Here is a 27,999-nt window from a genome sequence, read left to right as displayed (position 1 = left end):
TTTCGACATTTATTCATTCTTTTAGGAATATTGAAACAACATTATTAATTGTGGTAAACCTTATCTGGCAGTACTTAAGAGTGCATCTTTGACTTTATTACTCGAGTGAATGCACCTTCAAACCGGTTTAACACCAACATGTCACAGTAATCAATACCATCTGTGTTAAGATGTCGGGAATGTGTTAGACGAATGATTTTGTTTTATGGAGCTTTGAAGAGCGATGAATGGCACTAAAGTGGTGCCAAATGGATATCTCAAACACCCATTGGTAAGTCATTTATTTTTTTCCATTTAATTTTTTGTCTTGATTTTTGAATATATAAACAGTCAATAAGTAGGACATCTCGTTAAGAACGTTCACTTGAAACAGTCCTCTTCTTATCCACACTTCGACAAGGAGTGGGGCTACTCTGCCTAAATAGCCGTCAACGAGTATTTTAAGAAATATCAAAATAATAAAAAATGGTGTCCCAGTGGTTGCACCAGTCAATTGTTATCATGCCCCCCCCCCCCCCCCCCATAGTCCACCTAAATGACCGTCAATGGGTCTTTTGACGATTTTAAGACTATGGCAGTTACAGGGATACACATGAAATGTCAAAATAATAAAAAAAAAGTATCCCTAATTGCTCATTATTGTAGCTACCCCCCCCCCCCCCAGTCTAAAATTATAGACGTGCAATACGTTCTTCCAATCCTTACTGGTTGACGGTACATTTCCTAACACGGCACAAATCCTGAACACCGGCTAAAACACGCATTTGTTTACCGTGATCGATTATTCGATGATCTAGATAAATACAGAGGCTTGCCTTGGTCACACTTGCAAAGTTTCATCTTGTTTTGTTAAGCATTTTTCTAAAAAATGCCATTTATTTAATATAGCATACTTTTTAATTATAATTGTATGACCATGTATTTTCGCTTTTCAAGTGTTCGGTATTTGTGCCCTCCATAGCGTATTTTGAAGGGTGATTTACTATCCATAAAATTGAACGATTTTCGACATAATATTGACGAGATCGTGAATCTGTACTTTGACAGCTGTTTTCACATGAACCAAAGATGTTTCATACGAAAGTTTAACTTACTACAACATAAACTCTCCAAGATAATTGTAAAAAACATCAGAAAGTGTTCGGATTTGTGACCTTAGCCAGTAACGTCTAAACGGGTTTGTGCAAAAACCGGGGGGGTTTTGAAAAATATTGAAATTGTATTAAGTGAAGTATTTTATGGTTTAAATTGATCATAAAGGTTTATATTCATACTTTACCATGTAAGTGAAAAGTTATTTTGCATTAAAACACATTATTTACCTTTCCAATAAAACAAAAGTTGACTGACACAGACAACAATTATGCCAAGCGGAACAACTCGACCCAATCGTAATAACTCGGCCACCACTGACAAGCTTCTAGATAGACCTCGAAAATACAATCGTAACAACTCAGCCATGGCCGAAATGTTCCAATTGTTTAAAAATTGTGCCCTGAAGCCTTGCAGGTGCCCTTCATGTATATATCGCTATGTTTTGACAGCAAGAAATGAAAAATAAACGTCAAACTCATAATTATTCATAGGATATGACATTTTTATGTATGGAACTGATATAAAATTACATAATCTGGTAATATTTCTTGTTTTATGATATTTTTGAGATATTAAATGCTTTAACCCAGAATCCCGATCGGAATAACTACCCACTTTTGATACTAAACAATTTGTATGTGAAGGATTTGCCATATCAAAAAAGATACAAAAATCCGTAAACGTACAATTCTTTGGCAGGGTTCGACACTAACAGTAGTCCGGTAGTCCGAGACTACCAGATTTATGGTCGGACTACAAGACATTTTAAGTCAATAGTCCGTCGGACTACTAGAAGAAAGTAAATATCACATCAGTTAATTGAGCATAAAATCTTTATTACGCTTAAACTTGCGTAAAACGTGATGTCAAGAAGCCGATTATCACCGGTAAACACTCATTGTAAAGCTTGCCGAAGATGGCCGGGCAGTTCCGGACAACATGGACTGTTAACCGAATTTCGCGCGCATTTCGTATAGCCTTTCGATTAATGTTTAAACCAGTCAGTAGAATGTCTTTATTTAGAAAGGGAAAAAAACATTTTCACACTCTATGGTGTGTTTTAATCGTCAGACATGTGCACCTCTGCTTAAATGTCAGCAAGGTAGATTTGGGTCCAAGTGGCAGATTTTCTAAATCCCTTGCATTTTCAGTCAAAAACAATGAAAGATACGATGCAGATAAACACTTGACGGTTGTAACTATTTTTAGATTTTCTGAAAATACGTCATGATTATTATGGTTTAGGGTATTGTCAAATGTCGGTGTTTATTTAAAGCAAACAGAAGGAATATTATGTCTGGCTTATGCAATCTTTTAAACTGGCTTTTAGAAGAACAGCTGATAAATTAATCATACTGCCAAAACAGGTATAATGCAGTGTAAGTGCAGACGATGACAGAGTTGTGTGCTTTAATTTTCGCGCCAAAATGTAACATTTTATACATTGAAGCTAGGGCCAATAACAATTAACACCACGCCGATAGCGATAAGGCTACACCTACAGTGTCACATGACCTCCGACAAATACCCAGAAGCAGACGATAATAATACAAAAGTTATAAATGACAATCAGATGAAAAATGCATGGAACATGGTAAAACGTAGCAATAAAACCAAGTATAACATTAAATAAGTTCATTATTATTAATTGTATGCAATGTATAATTCAGGTAGAAAAATGTCTAGACTTTAAAATAATTTATTTCTAAATAACATCGGAATTTTGTTACAGTACAATAACAGTCTCTATTTTAAAACTCAAATAAAGGGAAACAAAACATGTATTAATTTCCTATCCGAAAATCAACAAAAAAAGATGTTTGTATAGATCCATTGTCAAAACTCAATGGATTTCGCTGTTTTTCTTCCTTTTTCGATTCAGAATCACCTGTTTTATACAAGTGTAATGCATTATTATCATTATTTATATAACTACCTTATTGTTTCTCTCAATGAATAAATTTCCGTTTTAAATGACATGCAAAACTGTTCTAACAATAAGCATAGAAATTTTGAAACGACCATAGTCATTATACATGCAAAGGTGTTTACTTTGATTTGCGTCATTTTAAAATATGATTTTGTTTTATCTATACGTATATACTTTTTGTGACCTTAAGCTATATATCAGATATTTAATTAAATTTAATAAAAAAATGTAACTCACATAAATTGAGGTGTCTTTTTCACTAATATGTCAAACAAACTTAAATGCAAATGTATATGCCTCGGTTTTAAAACTTTTCGCACAATAAGGAGACAAATTTCAAAATCAAACTAAATCGCAATATATCATCAATATTGTACACTAATTCTCATAATGATATTTCTTATTTTAAGGCTATTAAAACGGAAATATACGTATATTATGTACGTTTACATTAAGACATTTTGAGAATTGAATTAGTCTACTAAACAGTCCCTTGTTATCAATTATAATTTTAGCGGCATAAAGGGAAAATGTCAGTATTTCGGATTTCTTAAACTGTCTTTACTATCTCTCAATTATGAGACATAATTTGTGTTAAATATATATAACAGCGTAATTACACTACTGTTGATATGTGAGGATTGTCGGAGGTCATGGCGGATAGCAACGGCAACTGATAAGCCCTGCCTAATTTGGACGCTAGTTTGAGTGACAGGCAGCGTCATGTTAATTGTTATCTTACTCCCATACAAAAAATAATTAATAACACTTTCGGAATTTATTTCATCATGTTTTTTAAGTATTATATGATATGTTGTTTAGATTAACAAAGAATACTGAATAGTAGGATGCCAATAATCAAATATTGTTTATCAGTAGGATGTCTGTCATTTGTGCCATAACTTAGCAACGATCTCAGTCGAGGTGTTTTAGTGTCAAGTGATTTATTGCAACATTTTCCTGAAAGTGACAGATTATGGGGTATTTTAGCATGGTTTTTAGATTTTTAATCTGAGGTATTTTAGCATAGTTTTTAGCATTTTTTTTGGTTTTAAAATTAAATTTAATGGCCAAAAATTGTTTTGAAGAATGTGGAAATTTTAAGATTGAAACAGATAAAAATCATGACCAATCAAAGGGTTATACTGACAATGTTCTAAGAAGGCTAAGTCTCACAAAACACTGAAGGAATCCGTTGCAGGCTTGCATTTTTATGGACTACCATAGTTTTTGCTGGACTACCCAGATTTGGGATCCAGTAGTCCGAGGGACTACCTTGTGAAAAATGTTAGTGTCTAACCCTGCTTTGGTCTACTAAGATTTAGCTTGTGAATGTCATTTTACAGCGAAATCAACAAGTTAAAAAAATACTCATGACCTGTTCCTTATCAATATGAAATATCTTTAAACTTTTAGGAACATTATGCAAAAAAAACACAACAGTATGTTTTACCTTCGGTATAAGAAAATAACTATTTTCTAATAAAACTACTGTTGAAAAATGTAAGCTAATGAAATGGAAAATAATAAAAAGATGCTTCCAAACATGCCATATTTTCTTGAGACCATTCAGGGGGATTAATGTTCAAAAGTCTGAAAATTCAGGGGGGATTTTGGTAGTATTCAGGGGGTTTTTTTAGCAGGTCTAATTTGACAAAATTTCAAAGTATTTTAAGACGCAAGTACACAAAAACAAATTGCCATAATTTTGAAAGACTCCCGAGGGGATTATGTCCAGAATTTAAGGGGATTTGGGTCACATACCAGAGAATTTTCATCATCGCCATGTAGCATTACGGGCATGACACACGTGCCAATTTACCTTGTCTACCCCTTTTTCCAGCACTTCATCTATATTTTAATGAGACACAGCCATATTGCATAATAAAAGCACTCACTTGCAAAATAGAATACTTCACAGAAAAATATGTTTCAGAGACAATTTAATGGGCTTACCTTCCTCTAAAATTGGATACAAAATCTGCTCATTATGATCATAAATGATGACTTTCAGACTAATAGAGAGAATGGAATGATTTATCAATATTTTTCATTTCAATTCCCAAATAGTCAGATTTGTTTGCTTCTGATAAAAAGCAAATGCATAATTTATTGTTTAAGTTCATAAACATATCATCTTTTGGCATTCATCAAAAAATAAAAAACATCACCACCATAATATTAAAATAAATAAAAGTCATTTCATCCGAATTGTCTACTTTCAGTTTCTCTTCTGGAAGTTCTGTTATTTTCCGATATTTGAGATGAAGGTCATGTCATGTATGTAAACATATTAGTGGGTCATAACAAAGAACAGCATTGTCTATTAGTTATTTTAATCCTTTTCTTTACCAAATAATGTACTGTCACCTTTAAATCATAAATCATTTTGATGACAATGACACATGTTTAAACACTTTAATTTGTTACATCCTCTCTGATTGGATAAAACCTATAGTTTTAACCAATGAAAATCGTCCTTTTATCTGACCAGTCTAATTGACATTTCTTATGCAAATTCTGACAGTTTCAATCAAAACAATGCATGAAATGTGCCCTGCTGACTTATTAAGTGTCACCCAATTGGTGTTGTTAAAACACACCATCAGTTGATAATCCAATTAAGACAAGAAGGGCATTATAACTGCAAACAGGCATATATAATTAAACCCTGTGATAATTTTGCGTAATTTTAAACACTTTTTTTAATTTCGGGGGATTTTCATCCCCCTCCGGGAGACCGGGGGATGGGTCGAAATTCCGGGGGATTTTTCCCCCTCCGGGGGATATGGCATGTATGTCAGCTTCTGGGTTGCTTTGAAGTTGAACTGCTCACATGAACCCACAAAAGATGTGTAGGTATGTGCTTAACAATAAAGGATAAAACATTAAAATGAAGCATTTCAAGTGGAGGTTTTCATTAGGGTAGTGCTACCTTAAACACACACTTTACAATTATTTTTTTCTCTTTTTTAATCTATTTTCTTTAACCAATGGACTATACAAACAGTAGGGTCAGTCCCAGTATACAGGACAATTATTCAATAAAATGTTTATCCTTTTGATATCATAATTGGTAAAAAAATATCAAAATGTAAAGAAAAAATAACAGAGACCGGGTTCAAACTGTGGTCGCCAAAATTGCAGTCCAGTGTTGTATCCACTGCTATGAAAGTTTACATTTATTTATTTGATTTAATATATACCTAGCTTGGTAACATTAAGTGATAACATCGACTAGCCAATCACACATAAAAATTAATTATACTAGGTATACCCACCTAGTAATCTTTTTTATGGAAAAAAAATGTGAAAAATCAATTAATTGTAAACTATGTGGTACTTCAGTTAGTTAGTTTCAATGCATTGTACACATTGATACCAAATTCATGTCAGTTTTCGACAATTTTCTCTTCTTTCGCTATTTCATCATACGGTGTATAGCCCCTGAATAAAGTTTTACTCTGTTTCATTGAGTATATTTCTTAAAAATCCTTTCTTTGTTCTAATCTGCTAAAAGGTCACAGTCATGTGAGCATCTTTGAGGCCTCTCAGTTATTATAACCAATGCACCAGTCAATTGTACCAATGCACCAGTCAATTGTAACGGTTACTAACCACGCCCCCCCCCCCGGTCCGGGGGTATACTGGGAATAGTCGGGAATTGGCCGTGTTTTTACTTTCTATGTGGCCACGCAGGGCCGGGTGACCGCAGTGGTTTTGTCTTTGAGCCAAATTTAGCCGAGATTGGGCCTTATATAGAGTCTCTGGTGTGCAGGGGCATTTGGCCGGGGTTTTACCATCAGTTCGTTCCCGCAGGGGAGGGGATTAGACCCAGGGTTGGCTGGACCGAAAGTCAAAGTCCCCGCTATTCCCTGGACCTGGGGGCGCCAGGGTTACAATTGACTGGTGCACAACATATAAGATATTTATAAAATAAATAAAAGTACAGTTAATCAATATATTTTAATTTTAATGTGGTAAATTAACAAAGAATTAGATAGATGCTTTATGCAAAATCTCACAAAGATGTAAAAAATTACTAAAGAGTTCAGGTTTGCTAGTTTGTAAAAATATTTCATGGAATCATGGTAAATTGTTATATTATATGTCCAATGACAGCCCATATATTTTTTAACTACTTGAACCTTTCTTGTTATAATTCTTATTATTATTATTTTTTAGTTGATGTGTGATGCTGATAATACAGAGACAGCTAGAGTGACAGAGTTTGATGAATAAACTTAAATTAAAAAACAGTGAGTACAATAATCTATTTTAACATGTCTTGTGTGTAAAGTGTGATTCCGAAGCAGTAAATATATATATATATATGTATCTTTAAGTTTTGAATCACAAATTTAGATCAAAGATCTATTATCACACAAAACTTAAAGGATATATATGAAAAGTCATGTGAATTGTGCAAGTCATATAATATAAAATTTATATTGATCAAGTCAAGCCATGCCATGTAAAAAAACTGACATCATATCAAAGATTGTATGAATCATTCTCAGAGCTATTGAAAATATTTAATTGGTTGTAAGCGGACCATGCACGGTAATTTTGAGTAACCCCACCAGCCAATACAATATGGCTAAAAAGGCTTTGATAATATTTTTTATCTAATGTTTATCTTTCCTAAAATATTTATATTTATAAATCTATTTACCAGTATAAATCTGTATTTATTTATTTATTAATGCATTTATTTGCTCACTAATATATACAATACACTTATCGTTGTATAATGTCTAGCTAATACATGTATACAAATATGCATAATATGCATAATTATTGGGGGGGGGGGGGTCATAATTACCTATGGTGTACTGTCTTGTTCTTACGAAGATATGATTTTGACTAAAATCCTTACTGAAAAGGCAGTGCAGACTGGCCTGTTTAAATAATTAATTAAATCTTAATGGGTTTAAATGTATTTTATTTTATTTTTAAAGATATTTTAGAGTTTAAAAGGAAGAGAGTCTGTTTTAAAGACTAAATGATTATATAGTCAGGATAAAAAATAATTATTTTTCAAAATCAAGTTCAAATAATTTTCCATTATTTGGCAAATGGAAAAAAGCTTTATATATTAAGAATGTTTTACTCGATAGAAAGTAGGCCTAGTATCTTTTGCATTGCAACACTAAGAAAGTAAATATTTATTTTTTGTCTTTTACCAATTCCATCAAAGTCTGTGAGTGGCTCATGATGCTTAGGCCTGCCAATTGAATGGTTTTCGAAATCATAAATTGAGACAACTTATAACTTTTGTATAAAATCTTCAAAGCTTTCAATAACTTAACATGTCATCCACCTTATTGTCTCAATTTAAAAATAGTTTTCACTCAACAACTTACTTATTAATCAGGATAATAATTTGATAATGACTATCACTATCATTCTGTAAGATAATGTACTGGTACATAAATTTAATCCCCAATATATCAGATGAGTGTGATAGTATATGCTCTTAATAGTTGTAGCCCAGAATTATACGTAGGAAACAATAGAGTCATTGGACTGTTACACGAATTTCAATAGCTCGAAATTCGCCTTTTATTTGTACCAGCATGGGAAAACCCTGTTATGTTAATACATATAGCCCGGAAGTAACAAATAAAATGTGAATTTCGAGCTATTGACAGTCCAATGACTCTATTGTTTCCGAAGTAATGTGTGTATATTACAACGGTTTAATTTTGTTTGTACCGGAGGATTAGGTCGGAAAAACTAGAATAGCTATAATTCCGGGCTATATGTATTAATATATATATATATATATATATATATATATATATATATATATATATATATAAATGCACGAAATCAATGTGGGATTTTCATTAAGTTTTGGTTAAACCATCTTTGTAACAAATTACAGTTACTTCCAAATTACATCTTATTCTACATAATACAAACTGGAGGACAGTTCTTTTTATTTGGTAATGTTAAGAGACTTGAAGACAAAAAAACATGTTTAAATTCAGAAAACCTTACACAAAGTAGAAACCTTCTATTAATGTCATTATCTTGAAAAAATGAACATGCCTTTTAGCAAAATTTTTGTATCAGTCTGTGAAAATCTACATTTTGCCTTCGACATGTTATACAATTTAAGTATATTTACATGGAAATTAAGTTCAATTCTAAATTGACAGTCATGTATTTCTTCCAAAATTTTCATAGTATAAGGAACATGAATTTTTTATGAATTTAAGTGCTTAACTGCAGATAATGATCATTATCTTAAATCAATTACAAGCCAATTCATAGTCATGCATATAGCCGCCTTTTCAAAATATGATAGTGATTGTCTCAAATGACCAGTCTTTCTCTGTGGGGGGTGGGGGCTGTCAGTCATAAGGAAACCTTTAAAAGGCATATTCATTCAGCCAATCAGATGTCAGGTTCAGTGAAAGGGGCGATGCCAGGTCAAGTAAAAGGGGTGGAGCTAAAATAAATACTGACATTCAATGAAGATAGATCCCCCTTTGGCCTCACAAATATGTATCAGTCACACTAGGGGGTGTGACAGGGTCAAGCCATAATGGAGCCATAGGCAAGCAGACTTTTATTAACCCAACAACAGGTGTAATTTTTACCAACTGAGGAAAAAACTTTAGAGGTTTTATTATTGCTCATTTTTTTATACAAATTAAATATCTAACAATGACAAATATAAAATATGATAATTCAAGCATAATATTGACACCAAACATGACACATCTTGCAAATGGTCTTGAATAAAATTCCTACACTTTTTATAATGATAATACATGGGACCAATATCAAAACCATTATCCTGTTAAATAGGACAATGGATTTGATATTGGTAATTCGCAGACAATACAATGTAATTAAGTAAAAAAAATACACAGTATGCACATCTGGCTTCAAACAAAAATTGTTGCTTAGGCCAAAAAAAAGTATTCATAGTTTCCATTTAAATATCAAAAAAGGTAGGCATACGGTAACTGTTGTTTTTTTTAGGACCATGTTTCTTTGGCAAACTGACCTATATCAGGGAATTATTAAGGTCTTTACTAAAAAAGCACATATTGATCAAAACACCAAAAACAAAAAAGGATCAGAAGGATGAAAATAGGGTCAGTTGGGCGGAAACAAAGATTTTTGAATCCTTATTTTGTCAATGATGTCATGTCAGTGATCAAAATGATAACACAATTTAAGCCCTGCATTCTGGAATGTGGGGCTAAATTCTTGATTGTGTTATAGTAGGGCCAAAAATAAAATGATTTGGTTAGGGTTACATCCTTTTTAAAAACAGAAAGAGTAAAAAGTATAAAGGATTACATTTTTAAAATACATAATATATATGCGTTTTCACTTTAAAATACATGCATTGTTACAGTCTTGTTTTCAGTAAGTAACTTTTCCTTAAATGCATTCTTTGGAAAGTAATTTAAGGTTTATTATTCAAAATATATGTTAGTCAACTTGTGTATGTATTGATTTCCAGCTTTTTTATTTTTTGTTTAAACTTTATGTATTAGAATTTCTTTGCGTAAATACCTGCTTATGTGATAAAAGACTGCTGACTAAAGATTAGATTTCAGATTTTGATATTTCCATTCCAAATTTAATGTTTTACAGCTTAAACTGCTACTAACAGTTTAAGAAAAATGCATAAAACATCAATTTTGGATGGAAGTATGAAAAGCTGCAATCTGATATTTTGTCAGCAGTCTTTTATCGCTGGTTTGCAGATATTTACGCAAAAATTCGCTTGTTCGAAGACAAAATTTTTAAAAAAAGTTGTCAAAACGTTCAATCTGTGAGGTTGCAGCTTTAATATAAGACTAACATAAATATTAAAAACACATGAGGCCGCTTTAATATTAACATGTCAATATCAAAAAGAAGATGAAAACTGAAAACTATGAGAAAGTGTTTTTATAATTAAAAATAAATTGCTTAAAGCAAATATCTGAAATTAATAATTGTCATGCAAAGCAGCCTGTAATGAATATGAATATTAGATTTTGGCCTTGAACACCTTTTTATGAAGAGTGTTTTGAAGTAAGGATTATCATAATGCTGAACTTAATATTGTACTGTAGCTTTGTAGCAAATCCTTATGATTAAAGTCACTGTGTCTTCCTTATGCTGTGATAAAGATCTCCATAGTAACATTTCTAAACCTAATAAATTAAGTGAAAAAGGGTGTTTATTGGGGGTAATAAAACACATCTTGATAATGGCCAATTAGTTTTAATCTTTCAAGTGTTGGTAGGATGGGAGGGGGGTCTTAACTTTTTGAACTGCCAATATTTTCCTGGTTATTTTGTCCACCATGTCAAAATGATCTGGGTTGTTTTGTCAACCCTGTCTAAATGGGTTGGACGTGTTTTGTCCCCTTAGTCAAAAATGACATGGGATGTTTTGTCCTACATTTTTATAAAGGAGTTCAGAATAAATAACACATTAGTTTTCGTGCTTATGTAAAATAAATGCAAATGACTTTCATTATAAGTTTAAAAAATACTCTTAACGCTGCATTCTCACAGATTTACCATTTTTACAACTTTTTTATTTTTGTCTTGGAAAGAGCAAATTTTTGCGTAAATATCTGGAACCCATTGATGTAAGATTGTTGATAAAAAAACAGATCTTAGATTTTCATATTTTCGAAAATGTTTTAGAGCTTAAAACCTTACTAACGGTTTAAGAAAAATGCATAAAACATCAATTTATGAACTTAAATATAAAAATCCGCGATCTAATTTTTTGTCAGCAGTCTTATTAACTGGTTTCCATGGATTGTAGCGAAAATTGGCTTGTTCCAAGACAAAAATTAAAAAGTTGTCGAAATGTTTAATCTGTGATAGTGCAGCTTTAATTATGGTAGCTTTTCAGTCATTTGCCTATATATGTCTATTTGATTCAGTAAATACTTCATAATATTAAAGCTAGGCTTATTAGGATATGCTTATTTTTCATTGGGTTCTATTTTTAGCACATAACAGCTTCATTACAAGAATATATTAATTATTATTAAAGCTGCATGCACTCTCACAAATTTACCGTTTTTACAACTTTTTTATTTTTTTTGTCTTGGAAAGAGCAAATTTTTGGGTTTAATAGTATCTGCAAACCAATGATAAAAGACTGCTGACATAGATCATATCGCAGATTTGCATATTTTCGTTTGAAAGCCAATGTTTTGTGGGTTAAACTATTACTAACAGTTAAAGAAAAATGCATGATCTAATTTTTTGTCAGCAGTTTTATATCACTGGTTTTCATGGATTCTTGAAAAAAAAATACTTCCTCTGTTAGCCAATTGAGAACAAAATCAAGAGGTTTTGGGTTTTGCTGTTTATATGTTCTGGAATTTTTCAAAAGCATTTATTTATAGGACTTATGAATTTTATGTACAGCATTCTGTATATTGTCAAGTGTCCTTTTTTTAAATTATATACAACATGTATAAATTTAATGTTTCAGGAAATAACCACCATCTCTCTCAGAGGTCATCTTTCTCATTATTGTGGGAAACCTCAAAGGGCATCAGGAAAACCTTCATCAACCTCTTTGTGCCCAGTGGCTTGTGCAACAGTGTTTCAGAAGTATAAATACCTTTTTAATTTGTGTATATCAATTGTATAATGACTTGTTTTTATATATTAAATATAAATATATATATGATTTATTATATATATATAGATGGTTAATCTTATGACTTCCTGATAGTATTTAAGTTGTGAAATATTAAATAATCTTATCATAAAAAATGCTTGGAAATGACAATAAAAAAAAGATATTTGTCGAATAGGAAGTTTCACCTGTCCTGTTTATATTACAAATCATTTTAAATCAGACAGAAAATTCAATATACTTGTTGTATCTCACTGTTGATTTGTCTTCACATTTTGTATTGTCACATCAAGCCTGTTTGAACATCCTAGAGAAGATAAGTGTATAGAAGCGGATATGATATAATAAATATGCATATAAATGTGCTTGGGATTATTTTCAGATTATCATTAAAATGGGGATAATGGATGACTGGCCACACATATGGGGCTATGGACAAGCTTCAGAGCAGGCTGCCAGGTGGTGGTGTTAGTAGTTTATACTCCGGGTCCCGGCGTGAGCACATTGAAGGGTCCCAGAGTGAAGGTTCAACCACCCACACCTATCCTGGGCAGAACCAGTACTAGGTGCCTTCACCTCTGCAAGGAACTGACAGCTTCTGTACATGCCAGGTGCAGTGGTACAGTGCGAATGGTCGTAGAAAGGATTTCATAACCAATCACAACAGAGGTCACCTGGTCCGCCCGGGAATCGAACCCGGGATGTCCAATTCAGAGTCCAACGCTCTACCGATTGAGCTGACCGGGCGGACATATTAGCTACATTAGATGACAAGCCATCTATGCTGGACATTCTTCACAATAAAATGTGATGTCACAGGAGCTGTCTATCTCAACAGCTCACACTGTCCGTATTTGACTAAAGGAATGAATGAAGTCACTGCAGAAGTTAGATTGAGGAATGTCCATGTCACTACCCATCATTTGGAAGGAGTTGGATAAAAAAAGTGTGGCCTATGTATTGAAACAGGTCCGATTTCCAGTTACGGACAGTCTTGATTTGTCTGATTACATTTTTGACCAACATGATGGTCTAAAAGAACACTTACTGGTAACTGGTAAAATCATGGCCCAGTTGTTCCAAGAGGCAGGCGAGTGGGAAGTTACTAGACTCCATTTCTTTATGGGCTGATCTGAGGTTCCAGTTCAGTTAAAGTACTGATAGAACACCAAGTGTTTGCCATAATACAGCAACATTTCATTTGTAACTATGTATTTGTTTGAATTGTTGAAACAGTACTGTTTACTAAATAATGTGTATGTATATGAAGAATAATATTATAAATAATTTGTAAGAACCTTTTGATATTAAGTAAAATGTCGATAAGTCTAAATATGTATCTGCGAATCATTTTTGTATATCTGTAAAGATTACATTGCCTATATTCCTCAATTTATATTTTTCTTTTAGCCAGTCAATAACTTTGTTAAGTTCTATCTTCAAAATTGTCGGGACAGGGATTATAGCCCTTAATTAACCCAAATATGTAACATTCAATGCAAAATTGGCTGCAATTAGGCAGTTCAGATGCAGGAACAAACATCACTTGGGTCCTTAATAATAGCTTTCCATCTGACATTGAAGATCCAATAAAAGGAATTTGTCTTGTGACTGTTTATTAACTCTCAATTTATTGAAAGTGAAATTACTTACATGATTTGTAAGAACTAAATTATAATGATATCAAATGATTGTTTAAATTAAATAAAATAGATGATTACATACATGAACTATTTTTATTTCTTGTTTGTCAATATGAAGAGTAATGCAATGGCTTTTGAATTTCATAAAAAAGGATGGAAAAATGTATGTTTATTGTTTAAGCAATTAATTAAGTAATAAAAGTTGTTTTTTTTCTTTTTTTCAAATTGTGCTATCTTATAATACAGATCGTTATTTGTTTAATTTTGGTACAAATGAAGTATATAAGGTATGTCTAATGTTACAAATAGCAAAAATTCAAATGCAAATCATGGTGACTTGACTAAATGTGAATGCTAATTGAATCAAAATAGTTAATAAATAATAATGTTCATTTGAAACAATTGAGAGTATAAGTTTGGTTTGTGTATGCCATATATTCCCAGGGGGGGGGGAAGGGGGGGGGAATGAAAAAATGAAAAGTATATTACTATGCGCAGTGCTATAATAATTAATAAGTAAATGTTTTTGTGATCACCGTCTGTCGTCCGTCCGTCCGTAAACTTTTACTTTAAACGACATCTCCTCATAAACCGCTTAGCCAATTTCTTCCAAACTTTACAGGAATGTTCCTTGGGTGGTCCCCTTTGAAAATTGTTCAAAGAATGGAATTCCATGCAGAACTCTGGTTGCCATGGCAACGGAAAGGAAAAACTTTAAAAATCTTATTTTTCAAAACCACAAGGCCTAGAGCCTTAATATTTGGTATATAGCATCATCTAGTGGCCCTCTACCAAAATTGTTAAAACTATCCCCCTGGGGTCAAAAATGGCCCTGCCCCGGGGGTCACTTGTTTTACATAGACTTACATAGGGAAAACTTTAAAAATCTTCTTCTCAAAAACCACAAGGCCTAGAACCTTGAAAATTCTCCTGGGGTCAAAAATGGCCCCGCCCCAGGGGTCACTAGTTTCATTACATAGTGTTATATAGTAAATCTTTAAAAATCTTCTCCGAAACTGTAAGGCCCAGGGCTTAGATATTTGGTATACAGCATCATCTAGTGGACCTCTACCAGATTTGTTCAAATTATTGCCACAGGGTCAAAATTGACCCCGCCTAGGGGGTCCTTGTTTTTACGTAGTGTTATATAGTAAATCTTTAAAAATATTCTTCTCCAGAACCGTAAGGCCAGGAGAATAGATATTTGGTATACAACATCATCTTGTGGACCTCTATCAAAGTTGTTCAAATTATTGCCACAGGGTCAAAATTGGCCCCGCCCTGAAAGTTATTTGTTTTTATATAGTCTTATATAATAAAACTTTAAAAATCCTCTTCTCCAAAATATAAGACCTAGAGCTTTCATATTTGGTATATAGTGTTACCTAGAAGACCTACACCAAAGGTATTCAAATTATTGTCCCGGGGTCAAATTGGCCTTGCTCAGGGGTCATTTGTTTTTACATTGTCTTGTCACTGAACATCTTTTCCTCTGAAAGTAAAGGTCAGAATGACTCCATACTTGATATGTAGCATCCTTACATGGTCCTTTCTCAACTTTGTTCAAATGGTTTTGTTTGGCCCCTTTTAGGGGTCACCAGAGCAAAAAATAGAAAAACCTTTAAACAACTTGATCTTATTAACTGCTTGATGGATCTTCAAGTCTGAAGCATCCTAGCATGGGCCTCTGTCAGGTCTTTCAAATAATTTTGTTTGGCCCCTTTTAAGGGCCACCAGAGCTAAAATTAGTAAAAAAACATAACATTTTCTTCGCATGAACCCCTTGAGAGATCTTCAGCAAATTTGGTTTGAAGTGTCCTTGCATGGACCTCTCTTAAATTTGTTCACATAATTTTGTTTGGCCCGGTTGCCATGGCAACCTAAAGGAAAATGTCAACAATTGGTTATAATCATCTTCTTCTCCTAAACCGCTTTGACAATTTTGATGAAACTTCATAGGAATGATCCTTGATTGGTGCTTTTTCAAAATTGTTCAAAGAAATTAATTCCATTTAGAACTCTGGTTGACATGGCAACCTAAAGGAAAAGTGTCAACAATTGGTTACAATCATCTTCTCCTAAACCGCTTGGGCAATTTTGATGAAACCAAGAATGATCCTTGGTTGGTGCTTTTTCAAAATTGTTAAAAAAAATTAATTCCTTGCAGAACTCTGGTTGCCATGGCAACCTGAAGGAAATTATAGGCTGTCGTGTCCGCGCTGTGACTTTCTCTTATATGGACAGATTTTAAAATGAAAATGCCATATGTTTTCAACATACCAAGACAATGTGTCGTGTGCAAGACCCATGTCCCTACCTCTAAGGTGAAAGATACACAAAGTGTTTATTCACAATGGAATGCTGAATATGAGGATATAAAGAGTGTTGGCTGTCATTTAGTATGATTGTTGTTTTTTTTGCTCAGAGGCAATTTAATATAACTTGCAATATGTATTTGACACATAAAGGCAAGATAAACTTTTTATACGCCCGAAGGGTCGTATTATGTTATGGCCTCCATCGTCTGTCCGTCTGTCTGTCCGTCTGTCCGTCCGTTAGCAATTCCGTGTCCGGGCCATAACTTGGTAACTAATAAAGCGATTTTCAAATAACTTTATACAAATCATCACTACATTAAAAGGATGTGTCGCGCGCAATTTCCAGGTCCATACCTTAAAGACTAGAATCACCATGGGGGTGCGTTAGCAATTCCGTGTCCGGGCCACAACTTTGTAAATAATAAAGTCATTTTCAAATAACTTTATTCAAAGCATCATTACTTTAAAAGGATGTGTCGCGCGCAATTTCCAGGTCCACACCTCAAAGACTAGAATCACCATGGGGGGGGGGGGCGTTACAACTTTGTCTCTAATAAAGTCATTTTCAAATAACTTTATACAAAGCATCATTACATTAAAAGGATGTGTCGCGCGCAATTTCCAGGTCCATACCTCAAAGACTAGAATCACCATGGGGGGGGGGGTTACAACTTTGTCACTAATAAAGTCATTTTCAAATAACTTTATACAAAGCATCATTACATTAAAAGGATGTGTCGCGCGCAATTTCCAGGTCCATACCTCAAAGACTAGAATCACCATGGGGGGGGGGGGGGGCGTTACAACTTTGTCACTAATAAAGTCATTTTCAAATAACTTTATACAAAGCATCATTACATTAAAAGGATGTGACGCGCAATTTCCAGGTCCATACCTCAAAGACTAGAATCACCATGGGGGGGGCATTAGCAATTCTGTTTCCGGGCCATAACTTGGTAACTAATAAAGCGATTTTCAAATAACTTTATACAAATCATCACTACATTAAAAGGATGTGTCGCGCGCAATTTCCAGGTCCATACCTCAAAGACTAGAATCACCATGGGGGTGCGTTAGCAAATCCGTGTCCGGGCCACAACTTGGTCACTAATAAAGTCATTTTCAAATAACTTTATACAAAGCATCATTACATTAAAAGGATGTGTCGCGCGCAATTTCCAGGTCCATACCTCAAAGACTAGAATCACCATGGGGGGGGGCGTTAGCAATTCTGTGTCTGGGCCACATCTTTGTTACTAATAAAGTGATTTTCAAATAACTTTATACAAATCATCACTACATTAAAAGGATGTCACATGCAATTTCCAGGTCCATACCTCAAAGTCTAGAATCACCATGGGGGGACGTTAGCAATTCCATGTCCAGGCCATAACTCAAAGACTAGAATCACCAATGGGGGGCGTTAGCAATTCTGTGTCCTGGCCACATCTTTGTTACTCGTCCGTTAGCAATGGGGGGACGTTAGCAATTCCATGTCCAGGCCATAAATCAAAGACTAGAATCACCAATGGGGGGCGTTAGCAATTCTGTGTCCTGGCCACATCTTTGTTACTCGTCTGTTAGCAATTCCGTGTCCAAAAGGATGTGTCACGCGCAATTTCCAGGTCCATACCTCAAAGACTAGAATCACCAGGGGGGGGGGGGCGTTAGCAATTCTGTTTCCGGGCCACATCTTTGTTACTCGTCCGTTAGCAATTCCGTGTCCGGGCCATAACTTGGTAACCAATAAAGCGATTTTCAAATAGCTTTATACAAATCATCACTACATTAAAAGGATGTGTCGCGCGCAATTTCCAGGTCCATACCTCAAAGACTAGAATCACCATGGGGGGGGGGGCGTTAGCAATTCTGTGTCTGGGCCACATCTTTGTTACTAATAAAGTGATTTTCAAATAACTTTATACAAATCATCACTACATTAAAAGGATGTCACATGCAATTTCCAGGTCCATACCTCAAAGTCTAGAATCACCATGGGGGGACGTTAGCAATTCCATGTCCAGGCAATAACTCAAAGACTAGAATCACCATGGGGGGGGCGTTAGCAATTCTGTGTCCGTGCCACATCTTTGTAACTCGTCCGTTAGCAATTCCGTGTCCGGGCCATAACTTGGTAACTAATAAAGCGATTTTCAAATAACTTTATACAAATCATCACTACATTAAAAGGATGTGTTGCGCGCAATTTCCAGGTCCATACCTCAAAGACTAGAATCACCATGGGGGGCATTAGCAATTCTGTGTCCGGGCCACATCTTTGTTACTCGTCCGTTAGCAATTCCGTGTCCGGGCCATAACTTGGTAACTAATAAAGCGATTTTCAATTAACTTTATACAAATCATCACTACATTAAAAGGACCTCAAGCCGAATCTTCTTCGGGCGTATAATGCTCCGTTTCGCGGTGCTTTTGTTATGTAGTTGTTCATAGATCAATGTCACATTGGGGGGCATTTGTCACATACTTTGACAGCTCTTGTTCAATATTCTTTGAGAAACAAGCTATATTAATAACAAAGGTTAAACTCTTTTACTCAGGTGAGCGATTTAGGGCCATCATGGCCCTCTTGTTTTATGTATTATTTATTTATCATATGCATTGACAATTGATTATAATATCATAATATATTATTTATTCTTTTATTGTATGTATTCTAGATCATTAAATAAATATAAGTAAATATGCATTCAAATTTCTGTATGTAGTCTTAAATAATAAATGTTGATATTGTTAAGACCAAAATCCGCTGGACTTTAGACCAATATTCCCTGGAATTCAGACTAAAATCCACTGCAAAGCCTCTCAAAAGTATGGTAGCATGTATTTGTGTCTGTCTTTTACCTTAAAGGTTGTACCCACCAGGAATACTTTTTGTATCCTCTCAAAATTCAGACTAGGAAACTGACTTGAGGTTGAATATATAAGATTATGTTTTTCATCATCTTCAGACAAATAGAAAATAGCTATCAGCTAAAATCTTATTCAACAATAAATGTTTGAGAATGCTAAATATTAGCAGTACACATGGTATAAATCTTGTGAAACACATAGCAATAACGTGCTAAATAATGCACGTGAATCTAGGTAACTTGTAGTAGTAGAAGTCAAGTATCATCTTGGTTTATTACAGCAGAAGCAGTGATTACGAACTTCGTAATCACAGCCCCAGAAACAGAAGCGTTTTTGTTAAATCTCCCAGGTTGCGGAAACATGGCACATCGCAGGTGCGGATCCAGGAATTGATGTTAGAGGGGTAGTAACTTAGGGGCGCAACTTTTGACATGTGCTCCTCCCTCAGAACCGAAAGTATATGGCATAAACTGTTTTACGGGAATTTGGGGTTACTCCCTCATGTATGTAGTCGGAAATGGTGCATTATGAGCTTATTTTATTACCTTTGTTTCTCCGATATTGATGAAAACAGTAAACTTCGATTATTTTAGAGGTGGCGCACGCCGGGCGCTTAAACCGCTAGCGCTTCGACCAAATTCCTTGAGCTACACAGTCGGTCCAAGGCCAATTCCCCGCTATTTTGGCGCGAACACAAAACCATCGACTGTCCCCCCGGACCTGGGGTGGGGGATGCTTACCATTGACTGGTGCATTACTTTAGCGACAGCGATAGGTTTTCATATTACTTTTTCCCTGTTTGAATGTAATATCTTAATTGTCTGTTAATATGTTCACTGATAAAACTTTTGCGGCCTGGCACATTGCATCTCATTAGTCATGGCAGTATTCTTCAAGTTCAGGCTTCTTTTTTTCAAAATTCAAAATGTTTATTTTCTAACCCATTCATTGATTTATCAACACCATATTCACACATTCTCATTTACAAGAGGTTTGATAGTGATAAATCAAATGTGTAACGCATGGCACCATCACTCTGGTGAACGAGAATAATTTCATATAGCACAATGTACATGAAATAATGACAGTATGGCGAGTCGTTCCTTCACTATTTTTACCCATAAATACCATAAATTAAGCCTTTTCATACAATAGATCTCCATCACCTCTCCGACTCCTTTATAATTTGTGTAAATATATGAACATAATCATGTGGTCTTTAACAAAGATAGAAGTGTAAAAAAGTTTATATCTTCGACTTCAAAGAACTTCATTAATGCTAATTCTTGACCAAATTTTAGTTGCCTTTAACCTTGAAAATAATCGGTTAAATGGCAAGATGTTTGTAATCAAGCTTAACGACAGCGTTTTTGTGACATTGATGAAAGATGGATTTTTTTGTTTGTCTTTTTTTCAATCGGATAAAAAATTGTACTAGTATCTGATACAGGGTTAATGAAGCAATACGATGGTTAGACGTCATGCTAACCATTGTATAGTATAACAGCGATGAGGAATATGGATAAGTCGACAGTTGACAGGTAAGGACATTGTAAGAAGTGTCATTTTGCTAATTTTTGCTTTAAATATGGCAATATTTTTCTTTATTCCCATTTCCTACATGTTCCCATTACAAAATCTTACCTGTCCTTCCAATTGGAAATTTCCCATTTTAAAACTGAACTTTATTCTCCAATTGGAATTTTCCCATTAACCAAATATTCCAATTGGAATTTTCCAATGTTCATACTTTCCCACTTTGAATGTGGGAATCCTCCAATTGGAAAGATTCACTCATGGGAAGGATTCGCAAACAAATGCCTTAAATGAATCTATCGGTTCTTCATTTTTAATGAATATATTATTTTTCATGTAATGAGTGTAAAATATTCTTAATTAAACAGTCAATTTCAATTTTAAAAATTATGTTCCAAATTCTCCCACAATTTTAATAGAGCCAGTTTTCCAATTGGAAAAGCTTGAAAAAGCCATTTTCCAATGGGAAGGCCATTTTCCAATGGGACTCCCATTGAAAAAGTTGACTTTAAATGCCAAAAAAACATATTTCTAAATTAAATTTCAGGAAACAAAAAATATCTCTTATTAGTATTACCTAACACATTTTAAAAATACAAAAATAAAAAACATTGGGTGAAAAATAAAAAAAATAAGTTTGCAAAAATTCCGGATTTGCAAACTTAATCCGGATTTTCCTATTACTTGTTATTGTGAATGATCTCATGTCATTGTTAACATATTTGTTGTTTCACATTGTTTTACTTTTTAATTTACATGCCGCCGTTCAGCCAACTAAGCGAACAAGGCTGATGAACTAAATGTAAACCCCAGTTTGCGATTATCACGTCAGTTTTGAAAAAAAATCAACGTTCTTAGAATTTACGGATTGCAATTAAGTGAATGCTGCTGATATTTGCAAGCATATCGAAATATGTCTACGATTTCCATACATTAACAATGAAAACATCGTCAAATGAACAATTTGCACTTTACAATGTATGGACCGGTTTTAGGAATATCTGATGTCATCAGGGACTAGTTGATGAAAAGTATTTGTATTTGTGTCATTTTAAGGAACAATAATAAAAAATAAGAAAACAACACCATATCGTTTTAATTACTAGAAAGCATTACTCTCGCTAATATTTCAAGAATAATGTACAACATGACAACACACCGTGAATAGCATTTTACAAATAACCTGTCCTACCATCTATATCAATCATGTATCGTTTCATTTTGGGTGCCCCAACTTCAGTCAGTAAATAAGGATGTAAAAGAGCAGATATTAATAAGAGGATGTTAGTCTTAAGCTTTTGTTGAAACATGTTTTTTTAAACGAAAACAAAAAGTTCAGAAATAAATTACATCAGCCTGCAGCAGTACGCTTATTTAGGAAAAAAAGTAATGAACTACTGTAACCGATACGACAAGACTTTGAGTGTGTATCTTTTTAATACAAGCTCTAAACCGAACGAAGTTCGTCAAAGCCCTACATATGCTAAATTTATGCACTTATACAGTTAGCACAACTTTCTTTCAAAAATCCAACCACTTTGAGCGTTAAAATTGACGTAATTATGATGGAACCAGTATTCTTCATTTCACAAACCATATTAAGCGCGTGAATACCAGACACCAAGCGTGACGAAACTGCGTTCGGTACTTTTCGTCATCGCAAAATCGGCTGTTTCCGTAAAATATATTTACATAAAAAATGCACTCCCAGATGCAAAATATAGGCCCCGAGTATATCTCAAAATATTTGAGCTAATTAACAAAGAATATGAATGTGCTAAAATTGTTTTATTGATAACCTTTTATACGCAGAAAAAAATGACAACTAGCTATTATCATTCAGCTTAAACTTGTATTAAAAAAATATAACCAAACCTTTTATGTAGTAGGGGTAATATGTTCCGCATGTCTGGTATCCTGGTATTGTCGTATTATCTGGCATCACGTATTGAAGGCCGCTGTACACGACTGAATACCATCCGTTATCAATAAAACTATCGGTGATGATTGGGTCGTTACCCGACATCCCTTTAATGGGGTTGTTGCGTGCACGAAGATCCATATTGGGTAATGTTGAAACATCTTCACAGCCTGAAACATTACACAACGATATATTTAATTGTTTTATGAAAGGTCGAGAAGACGTTTTAAGAAAGTGCTTTTTTGACGTTAATTAAAAATTGCACTACGAAATTCCATATACTAGAAGAAAAAAAAACAATTTCAAAACAGCTATCATCAGTCAGACGAGTACATACTTATGTGAAAAACTACAAAAACAAGCTCCGTAGTCGAAAGTTTAAACATAAGCCCCGTTTAATGACACAGGGTGAACGCCAAAAACATGTTCATGAAAAAAGGAATCACTCACCCTGCGTTCTGTAAATAAAAACCAAAATACTACTGATATACACCAGGTCCATTTCAATTTGATTTATGGTGCAAAGCAAATTGTTTTAACGAGCATGTCACAATAGATAAAATGGGAGGGGAGATTCACAGAAACTTGATCTTTATCAACGGGAAGATAATAAAAAGCCAATGCTGATGTAACCATTAAAGGCGCTTTACATTGTTACAGATATACAGTTGAAAGTATTATAAGCTTATAAAATGGTGGTAAAAATAAACAGGAACATATTTGCATTTCTTAACGTAGATATTCAAAGTCAACAATACCTTTAGAAAGGAAAATATATCTGCATTTCTTAATACGTGCGTTATATCCCTGTAACATAGTCACAAGCTAAAGGGATTGTAAGCAAGATATCTGAACAAATTGTTGGAATAATAAGATACAATGATGGACAGATTCTTTATATTTTGCTTACGTTCCTTAATGTGAGATTTCATATCTTTCCAAAAATATTTAGAATTATTTTAAGAGTACCAGTAAACATCTTAGCATTTTGTTGGCATTGAACCTTTTTTCAATTAGAACATATGACAACAACACAATAGTGTTTATATATAACTATATAAGCAGTCTAATTGGATGCACTGCTGTTTTAGCCTAAGTACCAGCCATACCAGTTGCTGAAGAAGTTGCTGGTGCAATTATCGTAGGAATTATTGTTTTGCTATATACAACTCAAATTGAAGAGAAAAGGCATTATTGAAAACGAAACACAGAAATTTTAAACAACTTAATTCATACACACAGAAAATGTCAATGCAAAAGGATATTGACGAACAAGAAATAATTAAATAAGCCAATTATGTTGAGCCACTTGAAAAATAGATATAAGATTATAACCTAATGGATATTGAGAACATGAATAGTATTTTAACATATCATTTAAGCCGTAATATGAATGGGAGAAGTCGCAAATCACATCATTTTGATTATGATCGTAGCTTCTACTAAAGAAAATATTAAAAATTATTGTAATTTGAATGGCAATGGAAAAAAGAAGAAACCAAACAAATTAAAGAAGACGAACATTTAATCAACAGGAAAAAGGAAGAGATAGATAGTGTTGCGCCACCAGTTTGTGAAATGCTTTAATACATATATTTTATAATTTAATTTCTTGGGAAAGAGAGAAGACAACCAATACCTGTTTTTGCAATTGAAAGCTATAGTGAAAACAAACGAAGAGAGCATATATGCTGCCTGCGAAAATTTAAATATAAGACCAAAACTAATTAAAATGTGCTGCGATGGTACAAACAGTGCCACTTCTGAAAATGATAGAACAAGATGGAAATTTGAAAATGAGTAAAATATTTATCCAATATATTCCTTAGGCATTAATATATTTTCTTATCCTAAGAATATATTGAATGCCATTATCACCGCCAATTATACTAGTAAATAAGACGACATTAACACCGATACAAGTATCGCAAGATAATACATTAGTTGACGATGAAGTTAATATAACGAGTAATAACGATCCTAAAATACAGTTAATTTAATAATAAAGAGAAAAATTATACAATCACTTTCTATTATTCTGAATCGAGGGCTGAGCGCAAAACTGTTCCATTTGTTTTTTTTGTAAATTGTACAGGAGAAGCTAAAAACTGTTTATTTTTCTCATTTAGGCTTTTTTGGTTACTTTATTATGAAATCAAGTTCAAAGTGATGTCATAAATAAAGGTTTGACTCAAACATTGACGAATGCCTTTTAAATGTATGCACTTATTACAATATGTTACTTAGAACAGCTTCGTGGTCAAAATTGAAAACTCAAATCTTGCTTAACTACGAGACTGTTCTATATGACATTTATAAATATTTTAAAAGGAAACTCTGAACTATAAACCTTATTTTTATTGTGAAAACAACATCTTTATGTGGTTTCTTTTACGACTGAGTCAAATATCTGTACAGTTTTACAAAACAGAACAAACCAAAAGGGTGACAATATCAGTTAAAAGCATTACAATTGTACACGTTTTACCTGCGATAATGACCGAACCTCTGCAGTATCACATCAGTCAAACCCTAGTGAATCTTGTGATTTTTTGTATGGATATCCTGGAATGATATCCAGTCTTCAGCTGATCATGAACACTCATATTGTCATTGTTTATGGCTTGAAGTTACCCCGGTGTATTATCCGAATACTGGAGTAAATGATCCCTACTAAATCATAGTTATAATACTTATTGAAGTAATATATAAAACACACTTCCCTAGTGTTTGACAAGAATATGTCTTTACTAACGAGCGCGTATGCACAATGGCTAGGTAAGATACTGTATATAACCAATAAATGAACATAAAAAAACTTGGCAATTATTTTCATTTGAGGCTTTCTAAATTTGTTCGGCGATCCATTTAATGGAGACATGAGCGTTAACACTAAGCACGTAATATGTGATCACATGTGCTTGTGCATTTGAGATGAAATTGAGCAGAATCAGGATCTTGACTTGCCAATTCATTTTTATAATTGAGCTAAGCTTAAGTCTGATTAGATATTGAGAGGTATCAAGTTGGTTTGTTTTTAGTTATTTGAAAATCAAAATATGGTGCTGCCTTTTTCAAAAACCGAGACGCATCCAGTTTTACTCATTCTTTAAAGTCTGTTGACCTAATAGTATTTGATAGTTAAACAGTCTGTTTCTGAGATAACCTGATTTCATATTTCAGTTGTTGAAATTATACAAGTTCTTAATTTTATTAGTTATAATTAATTTGAATAGCAAGGATAATGGGTGGTGTAACTGACAGTTTTGTACCATATTGTCATGCGTTCAATAAGTAGTTAATCGGAGCACTTCGACCATATTCTTTCAAAACAACATCTGATCTACATCAATATCAAAATTCAACTATGCCGCAAGTAAATCGCGTAGTCATTTTTATTTACTCTTGATATAAATCTTAATGATTTATGCGATAATACATTTCACTTCACTTTTTGGGATTCGATTTAAACTTAACAGTAAAAATTACAAGTTAAAAATTAAGAATTTATTAATATTATTATAAAAGTTATAAGCTACTTCTACTAATTAATGCATCAGCATGCATCCAAGGCTCGTTGTATGTCCGAGATGACCGAGGTTTTCCGACTGATAAGTAGTGTGTGTGCTGTGTTGTGGGGGAGCATCCGGTACGCATCACCCATAAAATTAAATGTAGCTTCATTTATTAAACCAAATAAAGATAAAGTTGGCTACTTTCAATCAAAGGTAAAACGTATTATTAATCGTAACATTACAGTAAAGCATAGAATGATAATAATAACTAACTTTGAAACGGAATGACTGATTGGATTTCGGAGGGATCTGGTTGGGCATTTAAAAGTATTGATAAACATACCGAAACCATTGTTAAATATAAACCTTTAAGAGGTTCTACTTATACATGTAACATACTAAATTATTTGCTACATTTTTTCTCCAAATGTTTTTGGCTTACTTATTTAATTTCTGTTACATTGTTTCACTACTCGATGATTTGTCATTTTGGTCATCGTAATAACAATGGCCATGATGTTCACATGTAGCATCTAATGTATAAATTAGTTGTCCACTTTCAAATGGATTGCCTGGTCCGCAGTACTTATATCCAGGTAAGGTTAATTCTTTTTTAGGGAGTAATGAATGTCTATTTTTCCCCCTTATTTACCCTCTTTATTACTCCCATCATTTTTAACAATCTTAGTATTGGTTATTCCACAAGAAGCACATGTCAACTTTTCCATTAACCTATCATTTTTAACAAATCGTACTGAGGATTTAATGATTGCGTACCTTTTTTTTCTTTTATGCATTTATATGATGTCTTTATCGAACTAGTTTTTGTAAAGCTTTTGATGTTCATCACCCGTTATTGCCCCGAACTTAAAGTGGTACTCGTATTTAAAATCAATACAAACACATATTATATAAAACAAACATAAATTTTGAGTGATATGCCTTTAACTACCTAATTGGTAATGCATTTATGAAAAATATAAATAACTGATAACAAGATTGAAACCGTGTATTTAAAAGCTGAAAACGCACAAATATTAAATGACTGGTGGGTCCTAAATTGTAAAGAGCGTTATGAACATTTTGCTCAGTGAAATGTTGTTTGACCCCATTTTCGATGAGGATTCAAAAACATGTAATGGGAACAATTTAATCTTATGTTTTTAGGTGCCTTGTATTATGATTGAGAAAGATAACGAACACAACAATTATATGCCTGCCATGAATAAAGTAATCACTTAAGTCGTTTTGATTTTATTACAAACATAATCGTCAAAAAGTATTACTTTCAGTAGATCATAATCCATTTCTGTAACAGGTACTATTTCATTGCTTGAGGTGTGTAATATGACTTCATTTTCATTTTTAGTGCAAAATATAGTCTATTTTTTATTTAAGTGTTGATATTTTGACTGCTCAAAATTTTCTTTGCAGACAAATACATTTTATCATAATAATTTAGTGGATTTAAAAGCATATGAAGAAGTGTATCAGTTTTCCCAGAACCACTATTTCCGGAAATCAAAATTCTTAAACAAGATTG

General features: G+C 33.5%; 1 protein-coding gene and 1 long non-coding RNA gene across 2 annotated transcripts in view; one reads left to right on the top strand and one right to left on the bottom strand.

Moving 5' to 3' along the window:
• The window catches only part of LOC128211386 (von Willebrand factor D and EGF domain-containing protein-like), a 60,344-nt gene extending 36,799 nt beyond the window's left edge, over positions 1–23,545 (bottom strand). The window contains exons 1-2 of the mRNA XM_052916123.1: positions 23,392–23,545; positions 22,896–23,111 (exon numbers count right to left, since the gene is read on the bottom strand). Coding sequence (XP_052772083.1) covers positions 22,896–23,111; positions 23,392–23,443 — 268 coding nt within the window. The 5' untranslated portion in view covers positions 23,444–23,545. The remainder of the gene's footprint in view (positions 1–22,895; positions 23,112–23,391) is intronic.
• LOC128211387 (uncharacterized) lies at positions 15–14,687 on the top strand. Its single transcript, XR_008257276.1, has 4 exons — positions 15–271; positions 7,211–7,284; positions 12,503–12,624; positions 13,035–14,687. It is a non-coding gene; the product is annotated as an uncharacterized LOC128211387 (long non-coding RNA).
• Positions 23,546–27,999: the final 4,454 nt, after the last annotated feature.

The sequence above is a fragment of the Mya arenaria genome, chromosome 12, assembly GCF_026914265.1.
Source record: "Mya arenaria isolate MELC-2E11 chromosome 12, ASM2691426v1".
Taxonomy (NCBI): domain Eukaryota; kingdom Metazoa; phylum Mollusca; class Bivalvia; order Myida; family Myidae; genus Mya; species Mya arenaria.
Note: the sequence above shows the minus strand (reverse complement) of the source record. Positions and strands in the feature narration are given on the sequence as shown.